The sequence below is a fragment of the Camarhynchus parvulus genome, chromosome 11 (assembly GCF_901933205.1).
Source record: "Camarhynchus parvulus chromosome 11, STF_HiC, whole genome shotgun sequence".
Classification (NCBI taxonomy): domain Eukaryota; kingdom Metazoa; phylum Chordata; class Aves; order Passeriformes; family Thraupidae; genus Camarhynchus; species Camarhynchus parvulus.
Genome location: NC_044581.1, coordinates 2003890 through 2025596, shown reverse-complemented (window position 1 = coordinate 2025596; position 21707 = coordinate 2003890). Strand labels below are relative to the sequence as shown.

General features: G+C 54.8%; 1 protein-coding gene across 1 annotated transcript in view; it reads left to right on the top strand.

The window, feature by feature from the left end:
- Nucleotides 1–21707, top strand: part of JPH3 (junctophilin 3) — a 45338-nt gene that overhangs the window by 11862 nt on the left and 11769 nt on the right. The window contains exons 2-3 of the mRNA XM_030956336.1: nucleotides 1457–2234; nucleotides 16906–17030. Of these exons, the coding sequence (XP_030812196.1) occupies nucleotides 1457–2234; nucleotides 16906–17030 (903 nt within the window). The remainder of the gene's footprint in view (nucleotides 1–1456; nucleotides 2235–16905; nucleotides 17031–21707) is intronic.

Genomic DNA, 21707 nt, shown 5'->3' with positions numbered 1-21707 from the left:
AGGCTCTGTGAGGCCCCCAGCTTGGGCCTGCTGGTTTTTTGGGGTGCACAAAGCTGCCACCCCAATAATGCAATGCCATTGGAGCACAGGGAAGGATGCCCAAATCCTGGGGGATTTGTTCAAAGCACTGGCAGATAAAAGACAGTTGAAGAACCCCAAAATACACCCCAGAATGTGGCCAGGTGCTGGTTTCACACTCTGGGGAAGCAGTTCCTGTGCTCCAGCTGAGCAGCTGCTCCAGCCCAGATCCCTTCTCCACTGCTGAGCCCCAGGACTGGGCAGGGAAATTCCTCAGGGGGTGCTGGGGTAGGACTGGCCCCATTCACACGGGGTTCACTATTTCAGCAGGGCTGTTTAAGGCTCCCTGGGCTGGCACAAAGGGAGGTCCCACTGCAGTGAGGTGCTGTCTGTGCCCATCCCAGCCCTTCACATCCAGGAATGTGCAGGAATCACAGCATTCCAGCAGCTCCAGGGCCCAGCTCAGAGCCATCCTCGGGCTTCTCAGTCTGCCCCAGCAGGGCTCCCAGTGCATCACTGCATCTCGAGCTGCTCTGGAGAAGATTAAGCTGACCTAAGAATAAAAACAAGCCCTGCAGTTCAATGGGCTGGGATAAGGCCTGGAATTGTGCCAGCCTGCAGGAGGGGATGGGATTAGGAGCCCTGAGCAGATTACCACCCACCCCGCATTTCAGTGCACAGGGAGGGTGCTGAGGTCCAGCTGTGCCCCCCAGGGTGGGTGGGCTCCTTGTCCCCCCATTCCCAGTGCTGTGGTGGAGCCCTGTGTGTGTTTCATGCCACCAACAACCAGTTAAGAAACTCCAGGAAGTGCCCACGCAAATGTAGGAGCTCCAACAGGGGCACAATTCCAAGGGGAATATCCAAATGGATCTCTCCCTGTGAGGCCTTTGTTTCTATGGAGCTGCTGCCTTCCCCAGCACACAGGATGAGGGCTCTGTGTGTATAAATAAATTGTATTGTTATACATTATCCATCCACTGTGAGATGCCAGCAGCATGGACAGGATCAGAGTGTGCTCCTGGATAACCATTCCCCCATTCCACAGCCCTGCTCCCTTCCCTTTAGGGATGGATCCAAGGGGCAGTTCCTGGATGGTTTCTAACACCCCCATGCTGCAGCTGGAGTGCAAGCCTGCAATCTGGAATGTTCTGCCCAGGGAGGTGGTGGAGTCACCCCTGGGTGTGTTTAACAAAGCCTGGATGTGGCACTGGGTGCCAGGGTTGAGTTGAGGTGTCAGGGCTGGGTTGGACTTGATGATCTTTAAGGTCTCTTCCAACCTGGTCATTCTGTGAATTCTGTGAATCCAATCCATTTTCCCTCCCTGACACTGCAATCCTCATCCTGGAGCTGGGACTGACATCCCAGAACTTCAAAGATCTCCCAGAGGAGTTTGATGCCATGACCTCCCCCTCTATTTCCTTTTGTCTCCTCTCCGCAGGGACATACCAGGGCCAGTGGGTCGGGGGGATGCGCCAGGGTTACGGCGTCCGGCAGAGCGTTCCCTACGGCATGGCTGCGGTCATCAGGTCACCCCTGAGGACGTCCATCAACTCCCTGCGCAGCGAGCACACCAACGGCACGGCGCTGCACCCCGACGCCTCGCCCGCCGTGGCCGGCAGCCCCGCCGTGTCCCGCGGCGGCTTCGTCCTCATGGCCCACAGCGACGCCGAGATCCTCAAGAGCAAGAAGAAGGGAATCTTCCGGCGCTCGCTGCTGAGCGGGCTCAAGCTCCGCAAGTCCGAGTCCAAGAGCTCCTTGGCCAGCCAGCGGAGCAAGCAGAGCTCGTTCCGCAGCGAGGCCGGCATGAGCACGGTCAGCTCCACCGCCAGCGACATCAACTCCACCATCAGCCTGGGCGAGGGCGAGGCCGAGCTCTCGGTCATCGAGGACGACATCGACGCCACCACCACCGAGATCTACGTGGGCGAGTGGAAGAACGACAAGCGCTCGGGCTCGGGCGTGAGCCAGCGCTCGGACGGGCTCAAGTACGAGGGCGAGTGGGCCAACAACAAGCGCCACGGCTACGGCTGCATGACCTTCCCCGACGGCACCAAGGAGGAGGGCAAGTACAAGCAGAACATCCTGGTCAGCGGCAAGAGGAAGAACCTGATCCCGCTGCGCGCCAGCAAGATCCGGGAGAAGGTGGATCGGGCCGTGGAGGCGGCCGAGAGGGCGGCCACCATCGCCAAGCAGAAAGCGGAGATTGCAGCGTCCAGGTAAGGGGGTTCCTGCCCATCCTGATGTGTCTGAGATGTGATCCCACCCTGGGGGCTTGGGGTAAATGGGGTGAGAGGTTTTGTTGTAGTAGAGTTTTTTGTAGAGAGTTTTTTGCTCGTGGTGGGAATCTGCAGATTGGTGTTACATGGGATCTCATGGCAGCCTTGGGGTTGCCCAGACCTTGGGGTGCTGTTCAAAACAGGGTGGATCCGAGCCCAGTTGTCCCTCTGGTAATTCCCTGTGGTCTGGGGATGTACAATCTCCCCAAGTGAGGCAGGGAGGCCACACAGAGCAGCCTGAGCAGGGGGTGGTGGCACCTTGGTGGCTGTCACAGGCTGAGCGCTGTCTCTTAGGGGGTGCTGGGTTATTTATCCAATTTTTCCCACTCCTCTTGGATGAGCAGAAGTGCTCCTGAGTTTGCCCAATTCCTCTTCCTGACTCACAGCCAAGAGGAACCATCCCAGGACTGGCCTGTGCTGGGAGGATTCCCAGCTATTTCCATTCCCAAAAGGGTTTGGTTTTTTTTTGAGTGGAAAACCAGTCAAATATGTGGCTTCAGCCCTGGGGAGGCTCTGCTGGAAAACAGCAGATCTGGGTGCCCTATGATGCCCCTTCTCCCTGGGCAGCCCTCATGGAACTGCTCAGAGATGCAGAGCTGGGATCTGCTGAAAACCAGCAGGGGGGAAGGGAAAATGAGCCATGTCTAATTTAAATTGAAATAAGGTCCCAGCTCAAAGCAGGGCCTGCTCAAGCACCCTGGAGCTGGCTCCCAAAGGGCACCTGGAGCTCTGTGCCTTGCAGGGAGCTCCCAGACCAGCGGCGAGGCGAGGAGGAAAAGCTCCTCTGGAGAATTCAGGGCTCTTTGTATCACATTTTGGGGTGGTTTATTAGAGCATGTCATTCCTTTCTGTTTTCTGAGCAAGGGCTATATTTAGCAGCCAGGCTGGGAAAAACGGGCTGGGGTTAGGGGAAAAACCCAGGTACCTCCTCAGCCTCCTGTGCTGGATTAATTGTTGGGTCTGGAATATTTGTATGCAGGGTCACACTTGAAATCTTTATCAGCACGTCTGCCAAGGGCTTATCTGCAATATGAATGAGCCTCCCGGGCCTGCTTTGGGAGAATATTTGGGCTTGATGATGTTTTTGAGCTGATGGTTGGGAAAAAAAAATGAAAAATCCCACTAGAATGGCAGGTAGGAAGCAGACTGCAGAGCAGTGGGAAGGCAAGATCTTCCCCTGTGGTCTGGGGATGGATGGGAATGCCTCGAAAGGCTGCAATCCTGGAAATGTGGAGCTCCAGTGTGCTGTGGGATGGATGCTGGAAATGTGGAGCCCCAGACTGCCATGGGATGCTGGGTCGGAGAACCTGAGCATCCTCAATCCCCCAGTGGTGATGATCCTGGAAGCCCATAAGAGTGGGATGGGAAGAAATGCTTAATGAGCTCTTGACATGTAATATTCCACCTCTAATTATGAGAAAGAAGGGGAAAAAATGGAGTCAGGAATGCCAGTTGTGAGCAGCTCCCTGCCCTCCCAGGGAGGCCGGGGAGTGGAGGGTGGAGAGTGGAGAGTGGAGATAGATGGGATTAGGTGGGTCCAGGGAATGATTCCTTCCCAATATCCCATGTAAATCTCTGCTCTTTTACCTTAAACCGCTTTGTCTGAAACCTCCAATCCCTCAGCTCAAGCTCTCCCCCCTCACGAGGCTTTTGGCAGAGTCCCTGAGCCTGCAGAACCAGAGCAGAGCAAGGTTTTACAGACTGAGATCCAGCTGGAAAAGCTTTCTTATTAATCTTAGTCCGATTTAATTTTAAAGCTTCCTAATGAAGGAACCCTCCCCTGCAGTGCCCACACCAAACTGCATCGTCCAAATGCCACAAAGCAGAGCTGGGGGAGAATCCTGGTGCTCATTCCCGAGGTTTTGGGGCTCAGGGGTGGAATATCCCCCCTCTAATGCCAACAGGAACTCCAATTTCCCAGCACCTGGTGTGGCTCTGTGTGTGTTGTTTGTATTCTTTTCTGTCTGAGTTCACTCTGCAGCCTTTCCCTTGGTGGGGGAAAAAAAAAAAAAATATGTGCCCACCCACGGCTTTCATTAAATTTGTAAGAATTCAGTATTTTTGAAAACTCTGCCGCTCTGTCAGATTTGGTTGGAATTGGCCAACACGTTCAAAAGTTATTAGTGTGGGAGTGATGGCATATAGATATATAAACAGCACAATCACAGGAGTGAGCCCCATTTCCTGAGGAAAGTAGGCTAAAAACAGTGTGCTGGAGACAAGTAAACTGCTTTCCTAAAGTTGGTGGAGTGTGAGCAGAGCACAGGGATATCTGTACCTTTAAGGGATTTCTTTTAGGGTCAAGAGGGGATTCTCCTAAATGTTCTTTGCTGTAATTTAAATGGAAGAGCACAAAATTCCCTCTGATTCTCTGGAATTGTTCAGGTGAAGTGAGCAGGGAGGAAGGGATGGGAATGAGGGTGAGGAACTGCTGTTGGTAGCAGCTGGCCCATCCCTGGGAGGGTTCAAGGCCAGGAGAAAGTTTGGAGCAGCCCAGGACAGGGAAGGTGTCCTGCCCATGGCAGGGGTGGGACTGGATGAACTCTCACGTCCCTTCCAACCCAAATCTTTTCATGATTCCATGACAGTTTTCAGAGGGAGACAAGGAGGGAGCTCTTCCCCAGCCTGTTTAAAAGGAATGTTCAGGGTGTTCTCTGAGTGCTCTGGGAGATTTTCATTCCCTCTCCAATCAGCCAAGAGCCTTCACTCTTTCTGGAAGGACGAAGGATGCACTGGACACCCCGAGCCCCATCTCATTAGTGCTAATTGTCACCTCAGGCAAATTATCTGTAGGCTCTGGTGTGTCATCATGCACTAAAATAAAATATGCAGGTAACAAAGGTGGGCCAGGGAGCTGAGCCCAGCCCCTGGTTTTTGGCACAGCCACCTGCTGGGGGGGATGGATGCACAGGGAATGTCGGGGGAGATCAGGGCAGACCCCAGCTCTCCAGGATGGGTGATGGCAGCTCAGACAGACCCTACATCTGTCCTGCTTCCACAGTTCAGGGGTTTGGAACCAGTGTAACCCAATTGCAGGGGTTTGTAACTAGTGGCTGGGCTGGTTATGGGAGGAGGGACCATCCCTGGATGAGTCCCAGGGATGGGTGGCACATGGCAAACACTTTGCTCCTCTCCAGCATGGGGGATCTGCTGCCCAGCACCTTAAATGAGAATTCCTGGGAGCAGGCAGTGCCCTGGCTCCCAGAGGGAATGCTGCTCCCAGGTCACTCCTAAGTAATGCTCTCCCTGGCATAATTATAGCCCAGCCTTGCACCAACCAGGAGAAAAATATAATTAAAGCTCCAGAGTCTCAGGAGGAGCTGGGCCACAAATTAGCACAGTGTCATTCAACTCCAGCCAGGGAAACTGGAGGGAAATAGGAAAAGGAAGGAAATAAAGACAACCTGGCAGTGAGGAGGGGACAAGGGGGATGTTTGCACTCAGCCTGGAGGCTCCCTGAGGATGCTGCAGCCAGGGCTGATGTCGAGCAGCAAAGTGCAGGAGGTTCTTAGAGCCAAACAGCTATTTTTGTGAGAAAAATGAGAAAAATGGAAACACAGCTCGAGCAAAACCCAGAGAAAAGCAAAGCTGCAGCAGCCCTGCTCTGAGAGTCACGGGAGTCTGTAAAATAATGCATATGAAAGTGTACTTGTGTTCAGTAATGTCCCCACCGGCTCTCCCCGGCCCCGGTAATGTCCCCACCGGCTGTCCCCGGTCCCGGTAATGTCCCCACCGGCTCTCCCGGTCCTGGTAATGTCCCCACTGGCTCTCCCGGCCCCGGTAATGTCCCCACCGGCCCTCCCCAGCCCCGGTAATGTCCCCACCGGCTCTCCCCGCCCCGGTGATGCTGCTGCTTAATGCTGTGCCCGGCCTGAGCCCGCAGCTCTGCCATTGTCCAGGCTGCCTTTGATTTCGGGCTGCTGCTGCTGCTCTTTGGGTGCCTGGGGGTGCTGACCCCAATCCCGCCTCGTGCTGCCCCAGGGGCTCCTGCTGAGGATGGAGAGGGACAAGGAGGAGGAGGGGTGGGGGTTAAGGGCCCCAAAAGGGTTTTGTGTCCCCTTCCTTGGGTCAGGACAGCAGGGACACACAAAGCCTGGATGGGGCAGAGATGAGCTGGCTGCAGGGATGGGCTGAGCTGATGCCCAGGTAGGGCAGGGACTCTCACCAGCCCCTCTCTGGGCAATTTTGAGTCCAGGGAGGATTTCTCTGCTCATGGCCCCCCTTGAGAAGTGCTGCTGCTCCCTGCTGAGGCCCTGCCAGCAGCTGGAGCTGGGGATTTGCAGGAGTCACCTCAGCCCATGAGCTGGGCACTGATGGGGTCACTGAGGGCAGCACCTGGAGCCCCCAGGCCCCGATTGGGGTGAATGTGCTCCCTCCATCCCTTCCTGTCTCCCCATCCTTTCCTTGAGGGATACAAAGGGTGAGGGAGGGAAACACTCAGGGGGTGGATGGAGGTGACTCCAAGGCTGGCAGCAGTGGGGCAGGAGGTGATTCTCCTCACGGCACCTTTTCCTTGTTTCCCCAGCCCTCTCTGCCCCAGACTTCCCCTGTGCAACCCAAGAGGAGCAAAGCCTGGGCTGGCAGCCTCCACCGGGCTCTGCTGCTGCTGGAACTGAGCTTTCCCTCCTTCCCTCCCCTTCCCTGCCTCCTCCCTCCCTGCTCCTGCCCGGGCTCAGGGGATCCCATTAGGATCGGCCGTCGGTGCTGCTGGGGTCTGTCCCCTCAGCCGGGATGACAAGGACACCTGTGGCTCACTCCCACCCCCAGCCGGGCTCAGCCATCCCGAAGTGTCCCGTTTGTCCGTCCCTCCCTTCCCGCGGCGGCTCCTGCGGGACGTGATGCGATGTGAGCACCGTGACTGTTGACGTGCTCCGGCCGTGCCAATTTAATAACTTCCTGCTCAGACGGGATTTGCAGCCTTAAGCCCTTTTGTGGCCGTGTCAAAAGTCAGGAGCAGCCTCCGGGTTTGTGCAGGGCTGGCTCGGTGTGTCCCCAACAGCCACGCCACCCCGGGGTGCAGCCTGCAGGGCAGGGCCAGGCTGGACAATGAATCCCTTTTGTAGGGATGAAGATTTGCGAGGAAATCCAGCTGGGAAAACCTCCAGCAGGTCATTTGTAGTCCTGGCAGAGCAGCTCAGTGAGGTTTTGGTTTTTATTGCCCTCCCATCCCTCACCCACACCTCTGATCCCAGCTTGGCCATTCCCACCCCTTCCCTCTCCAGCGAGTTGAACGTGAACCAGAACATCCCAAATCCACGGCCCAGGTGTGTCACAAACATTCCCAAAACCATGCTCAGCTTTGCCGGGCTGTGAAGTGGCACAGACATTCCCTGGGATTCTCATTGTCCCCGTGGCTCTGTCCCTGTCCCCGCCAGCAGAGACCTCCCAAACGCGGTGCTCTGTGACAGTCCCGCGGCCGAGCACAGCTGGAGGGACGGCTCAGCCAGAGAATGGAGCAGGAAAGGGGATTTGGGATGCACGAGGGGCATTTGGGATGTAGGAGGGGCATTTGGGATGCACGAGGGGCATTTGGGATGCCGGAGGGGCATTTGGGATGAAGGAGGAACGGCTTAGCCAGAGAACGGAGCAGGAGAGGGGATTTGGGATGCAGGAGGGGCAGAGCGGTGCCAGCAGCGGGCACCTGTGCGGGGACAGCAGATGGAGGGCACGGGGAGGGTGGCACGGGCTGGCAGCGAGGCGGGGAGGACGGGAGGTGATTCAGTGCTGGCAGGCAGCGCTGCCGTGGGAGGGAAGGGGCTGCCCCGGAGCGCCGGGCAGGAGGCGAGGGCAGAGCGGGGAAAGGAGAAACTGCCGGCTCCTCTTCCTCCTCCTCTTCCTCCTCCTCTTCCTTCCTCCCTGGTATCGCACCGCAGCCCATCGCAGTGCGGATCATCCGAATTCATTTAATCCAGCCCTTCCCGGAGGGGAGCGGGGCCATTCCAGCCCCGGGAGCCTCCCGCCTGCCCGGCACAAAGTGATGGAGCCTCTCCCTGTTGCTTTGGGTGGAGCAGCCCTTCATCACACGGGGAGGGAAAGCAAAATACACCGAAAACAACAACACAAACCCAGCAGCCCCTGCTTTTCCTTTCTGCTGCTTTTCCTTTTCCTTTCTGCTGTTTTCCTTTTCTTTTCTGCTGCTTTTCCTGCTCAACAAAACTGCAGCGCTGCTTTTCCCCGGGATTTTGGGCAGGGAAGGAAAGATCCCTCCCCTGGCAGCTGCTGTCCTCTCCATCCTCATCCTCGCCCTCCCATGGGTCGGGAGGATGCTGGGACACCCAGCCCCACAGCCAGGCCGAGGGCTGGGAGGGGAAATGCTGGCAGCCCCTCCCTCCCCAAACCCCCCAGCCGTGTCCCTGCCGTGTCCCAGGGATGCTGCATCCCAAAATTTGAGGGTGGGGAACCAAGAACCAAGGGGAAGGGCTGGGGTCTCTCTGCTGCTTTCCCAGCCTGTGAGAGAGGTCTCTGTGCTTTTTTTCTTCTCCCAACTCCCATTTTGGGTTTCCTGGTTGCTCCCACCTTCTTCCCTTCAGCAACATCCCCAGCATCCCATCCTTGTCCTTCCCCACACCCTTTCCTCCCCAGGGAGAGGCAAAATTAATATCGGGAGGAAAACACAGAGCTGAGCCAAATTATTATTTTCCTTTCTGGTTTTCCTTGCTGGTTTTCCTTCCCCCAAGTTTGGGATGCTGGGGCAGCACAGGGAATGGGCTGGGCTATTCCAGGCTCTCCTCTCTCTTATTCAAGTTTGAAAAGCCCCAAGCAATGAGGTTTCTGTCACCTCCTCCCCACAGGACAAATGGCATGCTGTCCTGACTTCCTAATCCAGGAAATTAAAGGATTTGACTGTAGACCCTGCTAAGCAAATTTCCCCCCTGAAAATCCCAGGGGGATTTATCCCATGGATCTGACTGATTATCCCTTCAGAGCTGTGACTAAGGAAGTCCCAATTCCTCGGGGTGGGGGTAGGAAAAGTGAGATTTTTGGGGGGTGCAGCTGATTTTGGGGCTTAAAGCCCCATGCAGGCAGCTGGGATGAGGGAAAGGGCTCGTGCTGGGTGGGCTCTGAAGTTTGAGGCAGGCAGGAGGTGCTCGTTGCTGTGGCAAAGGGGAGGATTTATTCTTCTTCTCCCCACAGTCATCAGGGCTGGGGCCACCACTTGCCCCACAAAGGGGTGACAGAGCCCTGGGGGCACCTCCAGCCCCTCTCCCTCCAGCCTGAACCCACCAGGGCTGGGCAGGTGAGGGGAATTGGGTGATTTGTGCCCCAGGAAGGCAAAGTGACCAGGCTGGAGAGAGGCCAGACCTCGGGGGGTGCAGTGGCCCCAAAGCCACCCTTTCCCAAGGGCAATCCTGGTGTTTTCACTCACCTGCCTCCTGCAGAGCTCCACTCCAAGTGACAGATGGCCAGGGATGAGGCTCCCTCTCCAGATGTTGATTTTCTGGCCAGCTGTAGATAACACCCAGGGCATCATCTCCCTGCAAAGCCCATCAGCTCTGTCCTTGCTGGGGGCACAAAGTTAAAAGGAAGGGAAATGCAGGAATCTGCCTGGCCCTGCTTATTCCATGTGTTCCTTAGCCAGGGAGATGCTGGGAGCATCCTGGTGCCAGATGTGCCTCTGGGTACCAGCTCCACCTGGCCCAGCCTTTTAAGGTCGATGGATTTGGATTTTCTTGGCATTTTTTGCTTAGCAAAAACAGAGATAAAATAAATAAATCCTTTTGGGGATGGCGGGAATAAGGTGAGCTGGAGGCAATCCTGGCATTTGATGTTCTCATCTTTCTCCTCTGGGAATGACCCAGCTCAGGGATGTGGTTTCAGCTGTTTCTCCCTGAATTTTGGGGACATGGCCCATCCCTGTCCCCCCAGTTACTGAGACTTTGCACCTTTCCATGTTGTGAATTCGGTTCTCCAGCAAAACTCCTTCTGGCCCCTCCAAGACAAGGCACAGGACACCAGGACACAGCCTGGGATACTTTTTTCCCCCTTACTCAGATTAAAAAATGAAATTTCAGTGTACAATGGCAAAAGATCCCTCGGTGAATTCACTCCCCATTTGTAACTCCAAAAATATAAAGGTGGGGAAGGCTCTGGCTCAGGTGCCTGGAGCAGTGAGCTAAACAGGACCTGGCTCCAGCTCCATCCCCATGAATTTGGGAGACCTGGAGCATTCCATGCCCCACGAGCTCTCTCAGCTGCCTTGGGAATGATTTCCCCCTCTAAAGTGACATTTCCTGCTGTAAAACTATAGGGAAACTCGGATTTGGCCTCTTGACCACAACATTTTCTGTGCTTTTCTCTAATTTGCTTTCTTGGGCAGCAAGAAACACATTGAGGGATTTTTTTTCCCAGGATTAAAGAGTTTGAGTGTTTATTTTTCCTTAATTCTCTTGAGATGTGACATCCAGAGCCATTTTTTCAGAGCGTGCCATCACCATTCCATCCATCCCAGCCTCTCCCAGCCTTCCCTGCTGCTGCTGCTGGGAGCTTTCCTGCTCCTCCTCAGAGCCCAGGGGTGATCCATCCATGCTTCCATCCCAAAATCTCCATCTGGAGCTGCCAAGGCTGCCTCTCTCTTTGCTATGCACAGCACCTGCTCCGTGTCTGGCTGCAAAGAGCCCGAGCAGACGTTCGGGGCTGCATTACGTCATGTCAGAGGTCACATTAAGCAGCTTTTTTCCCCTTAATTAAGAATTCCAGCCATGGTTGGGGAGGGGGAGGAGTGGGGGAAACAGAGGGAAAAGCAGACGGAGGGAGCAGGCTGGGAAAAATGCCTGCGCTGAGCAGGTAAATGGGAATTTCTCCACAGCCAGCTAATTGGTGTGTCTAATATTGCACCCCCTGAGGACCAGCGCGGTGCTGCTGCCTGCACAAATCACTCCCGGAGAGCCTGCTGCAATAACAGGGAAGCCGCGAGAGCTGTGGGAAGAGCCAAGCTGGAATTAGGAGCGGGTTTTGATCGGGGTAATAAACGCCAGATAGGGAAAATAACAAACAGGTTGTTAATTGCTGCCATCTCCCCGTTCCCTCGGGGCCGTGTCTAGACAGAGGCTGGCTCCGGGCTGCGCTCATCCCGGCCCTCGGGGGATGGATGCGGGATGCGGTGCCCGGAGGAGCCCCTGGCATGGCAAAGAGAGGCAGGATGGGCACTGCAGCTGTGCCCTAAATCAGAGAGGCTCCCGCAGAGGTGGAAACCAGACAGTCTGCAGTGGTTATTAATAATTCAGTCCCAATTTGTCCCATCTAGGAGAGCACGAAGCCCAGCCAAGCCTCCCCTCCTGGCTGCCCGGAGCAGGCAGAGCCTCCCGGGGCTGTTGCAGCGATCGATCGCAGGGTTTGGGAGCTGGGCTCGCCTGTCCTGCCCCATCCCCGAGCGATCCCATATCCTCGGCAGAGCCGCAGCAGCGTCCCCAGGGCTCGGGGCCGGCATCCATCCCCCGGGGACCGGTGCTTTGTGTTCCTCGCTGGATGCAATCAGGGCTGGATCCTGCTGTGCCCCAGGGACTGGAAAACAACCCCGTGGAGCCCACACAGCCGAGGGATTCCCGCTGGGGAGACTGCACTGAAAATCTCCTTTTCCTCACCTCATCCAGCCATCCCTTCCCAGCCTCATGCCAGCCTGGGTTTTCCAGAAAATCTCTTTTTTCTCCTTCATCCAGCCATCCCTCCCCAGGACAAGGTGCATCCCAAGGCTTTCCTGACCCCGGGGTTTGGATGAGAGAGTCTCAAATGCCCTGCAAATGCTCTCTCTGAATTTTTCCTGAAGTATTTCCTTGCAGCTGGCGTGTGTTTTAATTGAATTTTGCTGTTTGAAAAATACATGAAGCTCCGTAATGGAGGGAGAGAAAACATTCCCTCCTATAGGAAGATAAAGATGCATTTAAAGAGGAAAAAAAACAGCCCCAAAGCTGCCTGATGAAGTATTGACCTGGAGACAAAGTGGATCAGATGGAGCCAACCTGGCCCCTTAGGAAAACTTGCGGCTGTTCATTAGGGATGAGCTCACTGCCAGCTTAACTCCATCCTCACCACTCCCAGAGAAACCTGTGGGAAATGTGCCAATTTCCAGGTTTTCCATGAAAATAGGAACCACGGGGTCCTTTCGTGGGGTGGAAAGGGTTTGGGACTTGTTGCAGCCTCATGGTGCTCCTGTTGGAGCTGGGATAATGGGAGAGCTCTGGGTGTGGGGAGAAGGAGGGCTGAGCATCTCCATCCCTGCACAGGATCCCAGCAGTAGAGCAGGAATTTCATCCTTCCCTCAGCCAGGCTTTGGGATCAGGGAAGTGAGAAGTTTGCTTGGAAAAGAGCAGCCAGAGCTGCCATGTGGATTTTGGGAAACAGACCTTTCCCAGAAATCTTACCCATAGGATGCTTTTTAACATTCCCAATAATGTGGATTTCTCTCTGTGTTCAGCACAGAGCTCCCTTTGACCCCAAGCATGAGTTTGCTCAGTGTCTGCTGCCTGGTTTTTATTGGAATGTATTTTCTGTACAAAAACACTGGAAAAATAGGAATAAAGGGAGCAAATCCCTCCCCTGGATGGATTCAAACAGTGAATGGAGAAGGACTAACCAATGATCCAAGTTTCTTGTGGCTCCAGGTGCCATCCTGGCAATTCTAGGTGTCACATTCCCAGCTCTGAAACCTTTCTGGGCTTCTGCAAACTTGCTCTAATTTCCAGCCTAGTTTTAAAGCACTTTGTCCCACTTGTTCTCCTGCCAAAGCGTTCCTGGAACCAAAACACCTCTAAAGCCTCACCTGGTTTGAATTTTGCCTCTTTCCTTCCTGAATCCATGAGGGTTTTGCTGGGAGTTCACCCTTTTTTGGCTAAACCAGCCCCCAGCAGTGGCTTTGCAGCAGAACCCTTGGATCCACTCTTGCTCACTCCAAGCCAGCCTGGAGTCACTGTTGGAATTCCTAAAAAGCCAAGTTCTTCCTTGCAAATCAGTTGATTCCAGCTTCTTATAGATTAGCTGGAGCTGATAAACTTGGCATTAGGAAGCAGGCCCAGGTATTATCCCTTCCCTTCTCAGCTCTGGCCAAATCACAGGAGATCTGCAAAGATTTTTGGGAATCTGGTTGGTTGGGATTTTTCCCTGCCTCCTGCCAGCTCCCCTTGCCAGTTTGACCACTTGCCGCTCATCCTCGGAGAAGAGTGAGTCAGCTTGGCAAAAAATTAATAAATAAAATATTCCAGGCCAGCCCCAGCAGGGACTCTTTGCCCTCAGACCCAAAATGGGGGCTCAAAAGCCACAAACCATCCTGGTCTTCCCCCCATTTGTCTCTTCCCAATCCCAGTCTTGGCCTGAACATCCTCCCCCAGCTCAGCTTGGACGGTGAAGCGCAGTAAAATCCTGGAACCATGGAATGGTTTGGTTGGAAGGAGTTTAAAGCCCATCCCATTCCCCCCCCACCACGGGCAGGGACACCTTCCACTATCCCAGGCTCCTGGATTCATCCCAGCTGGAGGAGGAGGCTGGGGATGCTCAGAGGTGGGAGGAATTAAACAGCTCCTCTTGCATCACTCTTCCCTCCATCCCCTCATGAGCCCACAGGAACAGGATGATCTTTAAGGTCCCTTCCAACCCAAACCATCCCATAATTCTGTTTTATGGGGAAAGCCCCAGCCTTATTTTCACCGTGGTCTCCAGCTTGGCGTCTCCATCCCGGAAAAAAATTTATGGCAGCACTTAGGGAAGGAGGAGCAGAGAGTGAGATCAGGCCCTGTCCATGTGTCAGGGAGGAAAAAAACCCCACTTTTCCAGGGAAATAAACTCCAGGCAATTAAGTGGGAATTAAGATTTAGCACACGCCACGAGCAGCAGGCGTGGAGAAAGGAGACAGCTGGTAAATTTAGGATGTGACAAAGTCATGCGAGCACTAACTGGATTACTGGCATTTATTTGGGAATACTTATGGATTTTATTATGCAATGTATGGATCTCCATAATTCTGCTTTTCACTCCTGCCAGCGTCTCAGGGAGCTTTACAAACAATTAATCAGCAGCACTCTGGGGAATCCAGTGTGTCCCTCTGCTCCAGGGAATCCAGTGTTTTCCATCCCTCCCTGAGTGTATTAGAATCATCCCTTCATTGATGTGATTGATTTTTAACCTTTTCTGAGCCAAATCTCCAAGTTTTCATTTTTTAAGTTCCCTGCACTTTCTTGGTTTATCCTGGGAGTCCATGGGGATGAGCAGATCCAGAATTCTCAGGAGTTTTCCAGGCATGGAAAAGCATCCAACCCCTAGGGGTGGTGATTTTAATCCATTTAGGTTGCACATCAGCAGGAATTTCTTCCTGGAAGGGGTGGCCAGGCACTGGAACTGCCCAGGGAGGGTTGGAGTGCCCATCCCTGGAGGTGTCCCAGGAATTCCTGGAGGTGGCACTCGGTGCTCTGGGCTGGGGACAAGGTGGTGATCAGGCACAGGCTGGATTTGGTGATCCTGGAGCTCATTCTCCATGGAATCAATGATCCCATGATTCCATCAAGGGGGTGCTGAGTGCCACAGGGAGGAAAAGAGTCATCCCAGAAGCCCAGCCCAGGGTGGTGGCTCCCTGTGGGCTCCTTCTGCTCTGCCACCACCCCCGTGTGCCCCAGCCCCTGGAAGGGCACAGGCTGCTGCTCCAGCCCCCTTCCCTGGCAGGCAGAGAGGGCTGAGCAGCTCCAGGCGCCTCTCCAGGGAGCAGCAGAGTGTAATCCTGGCTGCTGAGCACGGGCCAGGCACTCACAGACGCTGTTAATCCTCAGCTGGGCCAGCAGGGACCTGGGAAAGTGCTGCTGAGAGGCAGGGACAGCCCCAGCCCGGGCAGCTCCAGGCCAGGGGATAAATGGATGGAGGAGATTCAAATCCACGTCCCTGAGAAGCTCCCCTGGAAGATGCCAGAAGTTTAAAGAGCTCAGAGAGGCAGAATCTGAATTTTAACCTCCTGGTGGCTCTGATGGTTTAATGCACAGGTTTGATGTCCCAGTGTTTCTCACAGAGCATGCTGGTGCCAAAAATGTGGCTGGAAAGAGACCTGGAGAGGGACTGTGACAGGGCATGGAGGGACAGGACAAGGGGGAATGGCTTGAAGCTGAAAAAGGCTGGATTTAGATGGGATATTGAGAAAAAATTCCCAAGATCTGTGAGGGTGGTGAGGCCCTGGCACAGGTGCCCAGAGAAGGTGTGGCTGCCCCTGGATCCCTGGCAGTGTCCAAGGCCAGGTTGGAATAACCTGGACTAGTGGAAGCTGTCCCTGCCCCTGTCCAGGGCTTGGAATGAGATGGATTTTAAAGTATTTTCCAACCCAAAGCATTCCATTATTCCATGAAAAGCGGGAGCAATCTGGACCTCCCCTCCCAGCAATTTGCTGCAGCTCCTCCTTGGGGCATCCCTGCTCCTCCTAAAAGAGCAGGGCTGGGATACCTGACAGGGAATGGGCTGTGACACCTTTGTCCCCTCCTCTGACCCCACCTGAGTGCTGGGCAGGGAGAGCACTGGGTAAAAACCCATTTAAACCAAATATTTGGGTGCATTAATCACAGAGTACCCTCAGGACCTGCAGCAGCATCACCACAGCCCCTCCACCACCTCCAGTAACTCTGGAAAACAACTTGGATTCACTTCCAGGGCTACTCCAAAGCAGCCAGTGGCTGGGAATAAAGGATTTATTAGAGCAAAGAGACCTGAGAAGTGTCAGGAGCAAACACAGGTGACAGCACAGCCACACTCACACCCTGTTCCCCAGCCCTTCCAACCAAAGCAGGCACATTCCTGGCCCTGTTTTCCATTTTTAGGAGCCTGTCAGAAATGGCACTCCCTCTCCACGCAGATGTCGAGAAATTAGAGGGAATTCAGAGAGAGGCAGAAAAAAAATGATTAAAGGAGATGGAGGGCCTGATTTTGGAGGGAAAAGAAATCAGTGGAGTTATTTATAACCCTGCCTGCACCGGGGTGGGAGCAGGAATTTTTGAAAGTGCCTGGATAGCTCGGATTAGGGGAAGAGGGGGAAAAGCAACCTCCGGAGGATGCTCTCAGAGAAGCTGTAAATCCTGAGTGATGGGATGAAATGCCAGCCAAAAAAAGCCTCTGGGGAATCATCAGCAAGTGCAGGGGACAGTTGTTGATCCAGAGGGAAAAAGTGCCCTGATCAAAATGTGTGAAGGGATGGTGGAGGCGGCTCCAGAGCCAAGCCCCCCGCTCCTACCTCTGCTCCCAGTATTTATTTACATCCAGCATTTTACGCAAAACGTGGGGGTGGGCGTGGAAATGTTTGGTTTTTTTTTTAATCCCCCAAAAAACGGGTTTGGTTAAAAAAACAACCAAACCAGCTTTAAATTCAACCCTGGAGGCTCGTGGGAGATGCACGGAGAGGCTGCTGGGACGGGGTGGGAAATGGGATGGAGGGGCCCTGGGGGAACAAATCTGAATTTGCTGGGTGATTTCCAGGCTGAGGAGCAGCTCGTGAAGGTGTTGGAAAATCCCCCATTCCCCAGCCAGCCCCAAGCTCTGCTGGCAGCTCCTCCCTTACAGCCAAAGGGTTTTGGAGGAATCTGTGGGGGACATGTGGGGTTTCCCGTGGCAGGGAGGAGCTGCCTAACGGGGTGCTGGTGTCTCTGTTGCCTTGCAGGACCTCTCACTCCAGGGCCAAGGCGGAGGCGGCCGTGACGGCGGCGCAGAAAGCGCAGGAGGAAGCGCGGATCGCCAGGATCACTGCCAAAGAGTTCTCACCTTCCTTCCAGCACAGGGAGAACGGTCAGTCCCTGCCAGGCCCTGCCCTCGCAGCCCCGCACACACCCCAAACCCCCAAACTGCCCTGGCTGGAGGCTCAGCCTGTGCCTGCAGCTCCCCATCCCCACCGGAGCTCCTGGAGGGGAGAAGCTCCATGGAACACCAGGTTTTGGGAGATTTAGGGCAGGGCTGTCAATATCCAGCAGTTCCACCTTGTTCAGGGCTTTTTTCCTGGTATTTCCTCTTTCCTCCCAAGTTTTTAGTTCATAGCCCTTGGTGGTTGCAAAGAAAGAGCCCAACAAGGGCTCTGGATGCAAACACAGATGATCCCAGAGGTCATCACTGACTTTACACCCATGGCTTGTGCAGTTCCTGATTGCTTTGGAAAGGTTGGACCCAGTGGGACCTGACCCTTCCCTTGGCCATGCAAATCAGTCACTGGGAAAATCCACATTTGATCCTTCCTTATTTCTTTCCTTCTTTCCTTCTTTCCTTCCTTCTTTCCTTCCTTCCTTCCTTCCTTCCTTCCTTCCTTCCTTCCTTCCTTCCTTCCTTCCTTCCTTCCTTCCTTCCTTCCTTCCTTCCTTCCTTCCTTCCTTCCTTCCTTCCTTCCTTCCTTCCTTCCTTCCTTCCTTCCTTCCTTCCTTCCTTCCTTCCTTCCTTCCTTCCTTCCTTCCTTCCTTCCTTCCTTCCTTCCTTCCTTCCTTCCTTCCTTCCTTCCTTCCTTCCTTCCTTCCTTCCTTCCTTCCTTCCTTCCTTCCTTCCTTCCTTCCTTCCTTCCTTCCTTCCTTCCTTTTCACCATTCCTTGTTGATTTATTCACATTTTTCCTCACCAAAGGCTCGGGGAGGACGGAGCCAAAGCCGAGCCGGGGTCGGGCTGGGGTCTGCAGCCGACTGGGAGTGGGACGCTCCAAGTCCCCTCAGCAATAATTAACATCATAATTAATATGTGCCTGGGTTTATTGAGAAGTTTCCCAGCCCCGAGCCCTCCTCGGGAGGCGGCTGTCATTGTTCTCCCCCTCCCAGCTCAGCGAGGATTACTCACTCGCTTTAATTGCTCCAGGGGCTGCTGCGGTGACTCAGGGCTGCTCCCGAGCTCGGGGACAAGGGACCATGGGCTCTGCTGGCCCAGCCCGGCCCGGTGCTCGCCTCACCGAGCTGCGGGGGCGGCCGGGGACATGCCATGGCTCAGCTTTGGGGCTGCAGCAGCCTGAGCCGGGGCACATCCCCAGGCAGGGCCGGTCCGAGCATCCCCTGCATCCCCTGCATCTCCCGGCTGCGGGAGGAGGCTCAGCCCGCTCCAAACCCGCCCATCCCTGCTGCTGCCCGGCCCCAATCTGAACACGGCAGATCTGAGCTTTCTCTGCGTGCTCCCAGGGGCTTCTCCAGCCCTGAGATGTTCCTCATCTCCATTTCCTCCTGCCAGGAGACTTTGCTGGTTTAAATCACCTCTTGGAAAGATATTTTTAGGTAATACATTTTTTACTAGCTCCTGGACGGGGCCGTGGCGCTTCACTCGTGCTGGGGTTTGTGTGGTTGGAGCTCTGTCTGGGGGGTTGTGTGAGCCACGGGAGGGGAGGGCAGGGAAGGAAGGCGGTTCCACTTAGAGCGCATTAAAAAACAAACACAGCGTCCCAGATGTGCCGCGTGGGCTGGCAGCGCCCGCGGAGCCGCTCGGGCCGGTGATGGGTGCGAGTGGCTGTGTCACCTACAGAGCCAGCACCTCAGGCTGGGGACAGCCGGGTGGGAGCTGCCACCACCCTGCCGGCATTGCAGGGGCTCTGCGTGCCCACCGTGCTCAGGATCGTGAGTGCTGGGTGTGCCCCCATTATTCAAAATTTTGAGTGCTGGATGTGCCCCCTGCCACAGGATTACGGGTGCTGGATGTGCCCCTCATATTCAGAATTGTGGGGGCTGGATGTGCCTCCCTTCCACAGGATTGTGGATGCTGGATGTGCCTCCCTTCCACAGGATTGTGAGTGCTGGATGTGCCCCCCTATTACAGGATTGTGGGCATTGGATTTGTCACCCTTGTACAGGATTTTGGGAGGTGGATGTGCCCCCCATATTCAGAATTGTTGGTGCTAGATGTGCTCCCCTTGTTCAGAATTGGGGTGCTGGATTTGTCACCCTTGTACAGGATTTTGGGAGGTGGATGTGCCCCCCACATTCAGAATTGTTGGTTCTGGACGTTCCCTCCTCGTTCAGGACCCTGGGTGCTGGCTGTGCTCCCTTGCAGGGTGCTGCAGGTCCCCAGTGCCACCCACGGCATGCTGTGGTGGCTGCTGAGTGCCACCCACCCCCTGGGTGCTGGCTGTGCTCCCTTTCCATGGGATGCTGGGTGCTGGATGTGTTCCTGGCAGGGAGGTGGGTGTGGGTACCACCCACCTGGCACAGCGAGTGCCAGGAGTGCTGGGTGCCCCCTCAGAGGGGTCTGTGGGTGCTGTGGGACACCACAGAGGGGTCTGTGCCCACCTGAGCATCAGCCTTGGGCACCCCATGGCAACTGCAGCTCCTGGAAGGTAAAAAAACTATCCCTTTTTTGTATCCTGCCCTCTCACCCATGGTTCCCATGCCCATCAGCCATGGGCATCTCCAGGTGCCCAAAACCCCAATTCCTGCACACAGCAGGATCACCCAGGCTTGGGTGGTGCTGCAGAACCGAATCCCCCCGATCAGAGAGAGCAACACACAGAGCCAGAGGCTCCCAAATCCCAATTGTGGGTCCTCAGTCTTGGCTTTGAAGCCTCAGAGGCCGGGCTCGGCTGCCTCCATCCCGCTGGAAATCCACATTTGGTGCTCTGCATCCTCCTTCGCTCTCACAACCCTTCTTCCAGGAACATCACGTGCCCCAGGGCTAATTTTAGCTCCGGATAATTGTTGCACATCCTCGGGTGCCGAAAGGGCCCCAGTGCATCGGCGGAGTTCCTGCGCAAGGAGACGCCTCCATCCCTGCAGGCTGCGGGGCTGGGGGGCAGCACTGCCCCAGCTGTGCCCCAGCTGTGCCCCAGCACCCCCAGTCCTGCTCCTCCCACAGCCCCAGACCTTAGGGATTAACCCAGGAAAAGCAGAGCCCTCTGGATTGGGGCTGGGGAAGGTTTGGGGTGAGGGGGATTCAATGCCATCTCCCTGGTGTGGCTGTGGGGAGCATCTCTGGGGCTTCTTGTCCCCTCTCTGGGGCTCTGGGAACAGCAGCAGTGGGTGCAGCCAGGCTGTGGCTGGTTGTGGGGCTGGACATCAGCTCTGGAGGCCTTGGAGATGGTGGGAAGCTTCCAAATCCCTGGAATTCCAGCAAAATCCCTGAACTGGAGAAGATAAAGCCCAAAACCTTGGGTGAGCCCATTCCCACAGGTGGCTTTCCAGTTTTCTCACATAAAATCCTTTATTCCCTCTGTGCCTCAGCGTCCCATTTGGGATCTTGGAAGGTGGCTGGGTCAGGAATGACTGGAAAATAGACCCAAAAAATCTTGTCCTTTATCCCAGAGACAGATATTCTGCAGGAAAACAGAGGGGTGAGCTCCACCTTTGTCCTTCTCAGCAATTTCGCACCAATACTAGGCTTTTTCAGGGGCTCTGGATAAACTCCGGGAGATTCAGTCTCCCACATACAAACAGGGGAAAAATGAAGGCGGGACTATGCGAGTATCATCCCAAAAACTCGAGTCATTAGGAGACCATTTCCCATAAATTGCTTGGGTAGATTTCCAAGCAATTTCACTATTTCCCTCCCGCTCTGATGGGGACTCCAGAATTCCCTGTGTGTATCCCAACCCTGGCAGGGGTGAAGGCACATCCCAGAATCTCCCCAAAAAGATTCAAGAGAGAAAATTGCTCAGCAGAAGTGGAGAGACCTGAGCAGGCACTGCCAAGTGTTCATTTTTAAATGATGGCAGGAAAATTGAGCTCTCCCTTTTCAAGACTCATTTCTTGTCTCACCATAGCAATCACAATTAGATGCATTTCAGGGGCATTAGGCACTTAATATATTTATCAAATTATTCACCTAATTTAGCATGGCTTTAGCTGGGAATGACTGGAGAGGGGAAAAAGAGAATTAACCACTATTAGCTCACTTGAAATCGTTTGGTGTTTCATCAGTGATGAACACGTTGGAGGTTTTTGTTCAGTGTTCCTCCAGCAGCAGAACACATTCAGCCCCTCCTGAGGTGCCCATCCCCAGGGTGACCCTGCCTGGGAAGTCTATGAGCTGAAGGAATGAGGAGCCTCCAGTGGGATGAGGAGGATGGGGGGTGCTGGCCTCAGGTGGCCCTGAACAACCAGCCCTGTGCTTCCATCCCATCCTGGGGCTGAGCAGGGAAATCCCCATGTCCTGCTGGGCTGTGTGGGGCAGGATGTGAGGTTTGTGGAGTTTTTCTTGCACACCTGCTCAGATGTGGCCGTTTCCCTCCTGCACCTGGCAGATGAAAACTGAGGTGGTTCCCATCCAGGACAGGCGTGATCCCAGTGGCACTCAGGGTGATCCCAGTGGCACCCAGGGTGATCCCAGTGACACCCAGCACACCCGGAGTGGTCCCAGTCATCCAGCACACACAAACACAGAGCACAGGGTGTGCCACCAGCCGCATCACAGATTTCCCTTCCCATGCTTCCAGACTGGGAACTGATAGGAAATGTGGTCAGATGGATCCCAAAAAACCATCAGAACCTCTTCCCAGCAGTTCTGCATTGCTGGTGGCTTC